Below are 4,925 nucleotides of genomic sequence, written 5' to 3' on the forward strand. Positions count from 1 at the left end.
TTAACACAAGGATAGTTTTTAATCTTATTCATTTCTCAGGATATTTATATTGATACTTAAAACCAAAGAAAAGTATAGCTGGGTGTGGTGTTGCACGTCTTTAATATCAGCACTCATAAGGCAGAGGCAGACGGATCTCCAATAGTTCCAGGCCAGCCTGGCATACAGTCATTTCCAAGATAGCCAGGGCTGCACAAAGAAAACCTGTCTCAAACAACAACAGCAACACACACACACACACACACACACACACACTGACACACAAAGGGAAGCATGTATAAAATCCAATTGAGTTTTTCAATACATGAGTAGAGTGTGGGAAAGGATGTGATCTGACTGCCTTATAAACATGATAGTTGTTCCTTCCTACCTACAATATATCAGGAGAATGTGCTTCGTTCTGGTTAAATTGCCAATTGCTCTCCTTAGGAACTGTGGGCTGAATCTAAACTGTCTACTATTCTTACACACTCAAGAAGAAATTCCCTTCCTTATTATGTTAGAACATACTGATTTGTCCTCTTCATAGAGGCATGTCACAAAAATAAAAGGGGGGTTAGGGAGGTGGTGAATGTTTACCTCTCACTTCCAATAAGCATAATCAGTCTCCCTAGATTATCAGAGTTAAGTGCAATAACTTAACATGAATAATAAATACACCATCACATTTTCCAGAATTTTTTCCAAATGGTAATTTAAAAATTGAAATTCCTATCAGATGAGCAAATAGTTATCAGATGATAAGAAATTTAAATGTTAAGGCAACTGTACAACCTGTCAAGTCAATTGTGGTTCTTAAATCTAGTAGCATAGAGATGAAAGACTTTATGTTAGACTATATGTATGCAAATTTGCACGCCAAGTTCTAAATGAGTTTTGTTTTTATTTTGAGGAGATTCAAGCTCTGTCAAGATCAATCAACAGAAAGAGCAGTAATTTTTTAGGAACGGTGCATACCTTTAAAATTTCAAAGCATATCTTTCACCTTTAGGGTATTATAGTAAATGTTCTGTAAACTGTTGGCTGGAGCCTAAGCAGTAAGAAGGTCTATGTTGAGAACACCATTTATTGCCCAAAATAGTTTAGAAAAGTAGATTTTGAGATATTTGCTTAGACTAGAAAAAAAGAAAAAAAAAAAAAAACTTGAAAAAGAAGTTTCAAAAAGGCAGTAAGTTTTTCGCCGCTTCTCCTAAGCGGCGAAAATCGACCAGGCTAAATTACTGGACTTTTGGAAAGTGATTTGTACTCAATGTAATTAAGGCTTCTGAATTTATACTAAACATCATAAAATCCTGGTTTGTTTTGTTTTGATTTATAATGACAACACTTTAGCAAGATGCATTTATAAGATATCCAAAAAGCAACAATAGCATTAATCTCTGCCACTTGAAAGTGCAGTGGTTAGTAGGCTATTCACTAAATAGAATGAAAATATTATCTAAGGTTTCTAAGGCACACAATACCTACAACTAAAGTGGGATTTATTTGGTGGACCACAAGAAGTTTTCAGAACATTTGTTGTAACAGGCAAGCATTCACATTAGTCTGTAGTCCAAAAAGGTATTTCAGCTAAAATATGTCAATCCTCACATCTGCAATCACTTAGAGATGATCAGTGTTGTTTTTAGGCTGATGGACAGTGCTCAGTGCTTTATAGAGGGTTAGGCAAATTCACTTCCTTTTTTTTTCAACAATGCCTCATCTCCACTACATAAAGCCTGGTCTCCAGTCCCACTGTCCAATGCCTGTTTTCCATTAGGTCTGACTTCAGGGTTATTACACAAAGTGATTACATTATAAAAGGCCTCCAGATCACTCTGTTCAAATGTAACAGCTGGTTTCAGTGAAGATCCAGGAGCAAGAGAACTTCCTCCAACAATTCTCAGGTTGATAAATTTGATTTTCCAAGTATTTTCCAAAAGAGGACTACGGATAAGTCCAAAAGTTTGTTCAAATATGCCTAAACAAGTATTTCCTCGGTGGACAGTCCCTGCAACTCCAACCATAACTAATCCATGAGGAGAAGAAGCACATTTTAGTCCTTCAGAATCGAGGTTGGGACTGAGAAAAAGAAATTCCTCTTTCACTAATGAAAGTAAGCGAAGGCTCACAATTTCTGCTCCATAGTAGTCTATAACATTTTGTTCTGAGGTGCTGTAATAAAACCTAAGCTTAACATCGCTCCAGAAGTGCTGTGGGCCCCATTGATCTTGAGGTGGTCCCCGAAAAGGATTCTGAGAATTAAGAAGTTCAAAGAACCAGTGACAGAATTCTTCTCCTAAGCGGCGAAAATCGACCTTTTCAGCTTTTTTGTCTTCTTTTTCCTGCTGGTTAAAGAAAATAGAAAGTAAAGTAAAGGTTTACATCTTACATCCAAGTTTCTATATAACCTGTTTCCTAGCTACGTGCTAATACCCTTGTCAGAATGAAGGGAACTGAATTACAGGAAAACTTCCTTCAAAAAGGAAGTAGGACTTCATTTAAAATGAAATTACTCTTATGCTTTCTAAACATACAGTAGTTCTCATTTGTGGAAAGAGGAATACATTCCCCCAACTCCCAACTCAATAGATAATATACACACTAGTAAATCTGAGAAGTATTCTTTCATGGTTGCTTTCCTGGTCTTAATGTACGCAGAGGAGAAGAAACCCTTTACATTTAAATTTTAGCTAAGTAAAATTTAACAAGGCCCCTGCTAAGGATAAGACTGGAAAACACAAGTACTATGAACCATGCGCCTTAGATCCAGGTGTTTGGCAGTTTCACTAGAACCCAATCTAGTGTACCTGTTGGAAGAGCTGGATGTCCTCTGTCTTTGTAACTGGCTCCAATGCGTCCTTCAGTTTCAGTGGCTGATTTTCCCAGTACCTTTTTGCACACTGAATAAGATTGTGTTTTTCAGTAGTTGGAGGTACAATCACCCCTTGTGCTGCCAAATACTTGAATATCACTTCTCGGTGGACTTTTCTGCGCCTCAGAAGTTCTTCTACATTTTGGCTATACACTAATATTGCATGAATAGCATCTAAAAAAAAAGTAACAATTAACAGACAATCACAAAGCATTTGAAAATTTGTCCAATGTCAACAAAAATTCTATTGAAAAGTATTTAAGCTCTTGTCCTGATACTTGCTTTTGTCTAAGATAGCTATGCTATGAAAAGCAAAAAGTGGCTTATCCATTTGTCTTCTTTTTAAATCCTTTATAATTTGGGTTTTTTGTTGTTGTTGTTTTGTTTTCCAAGACAGCATTTCTCTGTGTATCAATGGCTGTCCTGGAACTGGTTCTGTAGACCAGGCTGTCCTCGAACTCAAGACACCCTCATGCCTCTGCCTCCATGTGTTGGGATTAAAGGCTACCACTGGCTGGCTAAATCCTTTATACTTTAAAATCCCTTTACTTTGCCAGGTAGCACTGGGTAGGCAGACACAGGCCAGCCTGGTGTACAAATTGATAGTACAGCCAAAGCTACACAGTGAAAAAAATTAAGTGATACAGGAAAAAAAAATTTTTATTTCTATGCTCCAAATACTAAAACACACAAACCTTGAGAAACTGGTTAAAAGTACAGCACTTGAGATGTCAAGGAATGTTGTCAAACTCCAGATTTCTACCGATAATCAAAGCTCTAAGTGGCAGAATCAAGTTGTTTTTAAATTTAAAAGTTGTGCCGCCAGGTGTGCTGACACACGCCTTTAATCCTGGCACTCAGGGAGGCAGAGGCAGGAGAATCCGCTGGGATTTCAAGGCCTGCCTGGTGTCCAAGACAGCCAGGGCACAGAAGCCCTGTCTCGAAAGACAGACAAACAAACGAACAACAACAGCAAAACACAACAAAAAGAACAAAACAAACAAAAAACCAATAACAATAAAGGGTTGTGCTGAAAATAGGGACCACATAACTTTAATATACATATATGATAGGTGCAAAATGCCATTTCTTTTATAAAAGCACTCATTTCAAATACCTTCCACAGATCTTATTCCACAGACACAGAGGCCCCCGTTTCAAACCTCCCTAAGGCTGCTCTCCTCTTTTCCCATCCATTTCAGGGTAGCTACTAGACTAGTAATTTTTTGTTGTTGGGAGGGGGGGTGTTTTGTTTGTCATTTTTATCCCTTTCTTCACAGCAAACATAGTTTCACTAACGTATTTAGTAAGGGTTAGTAAGGATAGTTTTAAATGATTTCTAATTCAACGTACGTATATCCTTTGTCTTAAATACATTTTTTTTTAAACTTAAAAAACGTGTGGTCGTGCCACTTCTCAACTTTATACGTAGGACGAGACTGAGCATTCCTTGACCTATATGGATTCAAGGCCACCAGCGTTTGTTTCTTGCCACAGGAATTTACGTAAGAGACCCACAAAATATGTTTCTGTTCTCCCTTCGGGCAGAAACAAAACCGCCGGAGCAGCAGCAGCAGCTGACTCCTCAGAAAATAGAAACTGGAAACTGAAACCCACACTATTAAGGCTTCCTGGAAATTCTCAAGAATGGCTGATCTCTGGCCATCCAAGCTGTGCCCGGCCGGTACCGCGGTGCGACCCAGCAGGCCCCGGGGCCCGCTGCCCAGCGGCGCAGCCGGAGCGGCCTCCGCGCGGGTCCAGCTGCCGCCGGAGCCGAGCCGCCTCTCCCCGCGCAGCCGGCGCCTACCTCGGCGGTCCAAAGGCTGCACCAGGCGGTTGGTGACGGTGTCGCAGAGGGCCATGATCTCGTCATTGTCCAGCAGGCCGAGCAGGTTACGGCAGCCCTCCGTCTCTAAGTGGCTGAGCCCCGACATCTCGCCCCCGCGGAACGGGGGCAGAGGACGGCACCAACGCTGCCTTCGCGGCCCGGGGCGGCCGGCGCCTTGGCAACAGAAACCGGAAGTGTCCGTCGCTAGTGCCGGAAGAGTATAGGGTATTCCAGCCCCCGGAC

At 40.7% G+C, this 4,925-nt stretch overlaps 1 protein-coding gene across 2 annotated transcripts; it reads right to left on the reverse strand.

Annotated features, from left to right (window-relative positions):
• Positions 1–4,925, reverse strand: C17H3orf38 (chromosome 17 C3orf38 homolog). Of its 2 annotated transcripts, none has more exons than XM_021659656.2 (3): positions 4,662–4,925; positions 2,790–3,028; positions 1–2,324 (listed from the first exon to the last, which is right to left on the reverse strand). In XM_021659656.2, the coding sequence occupies exons 1-3, from the start codon at positions 4,786–4,788 to the stop codon at positions 1,662–1,664; spliced, it is 1,029 nt and encodes a 342-aa protein (XP_021515331.1). In that variant the 5' UTR covers positions 4,789–4,925; the 3' UTR covers positions 1–1,661. The 2 variants fall into 2 exon arrangements, with proteins under 2 accessions (XP_021515331.1, XP_021515330.1); XM_021659655.2 differs by having other exon boundaries at positions 1–2,327; positions 4,662–4,910.

The sequence above is a fragment of the Meriones unguiculatus genome, chromosome 17 (assembly GCF_030254825.1).
Source record: "Meriones unguiculatus strain TT.TT164.6M chromosome 17, Bangor_MerUng_6.1, whole genome shotgun sequence".
Classification (NCBI taxonomy): domain Eukaryota; kingdom Metazoa; phylum Chordata; class Mammalia; order Rodentia; family Muridae; genus Meriones; species Meriones unguiculatus.

Coding starts and splice junctions, on each gene's coding strand:
- C17H3orf38 (XM_021659655.2), bottom strand. CDS start 4,788: ATGTCGGGGCTCAGCCACTTAGAGACGGAGGGCTGCCGTAACCTGCTC. Junction 3,029..4,661: donor GCAGCCTTTGGACCGCCGAG/GTAGGCGCCGGC, acceptor CTTTTTTTTTAG/ATGCTATTCATGCAATATTA. Junction 2,328..2,789: donor ACATCCAGCTCTTCCAACAG/GTACACTAGATT, acceptor TTCTTTAACCAG/CAGGAAAAAGAAGACAAAAA.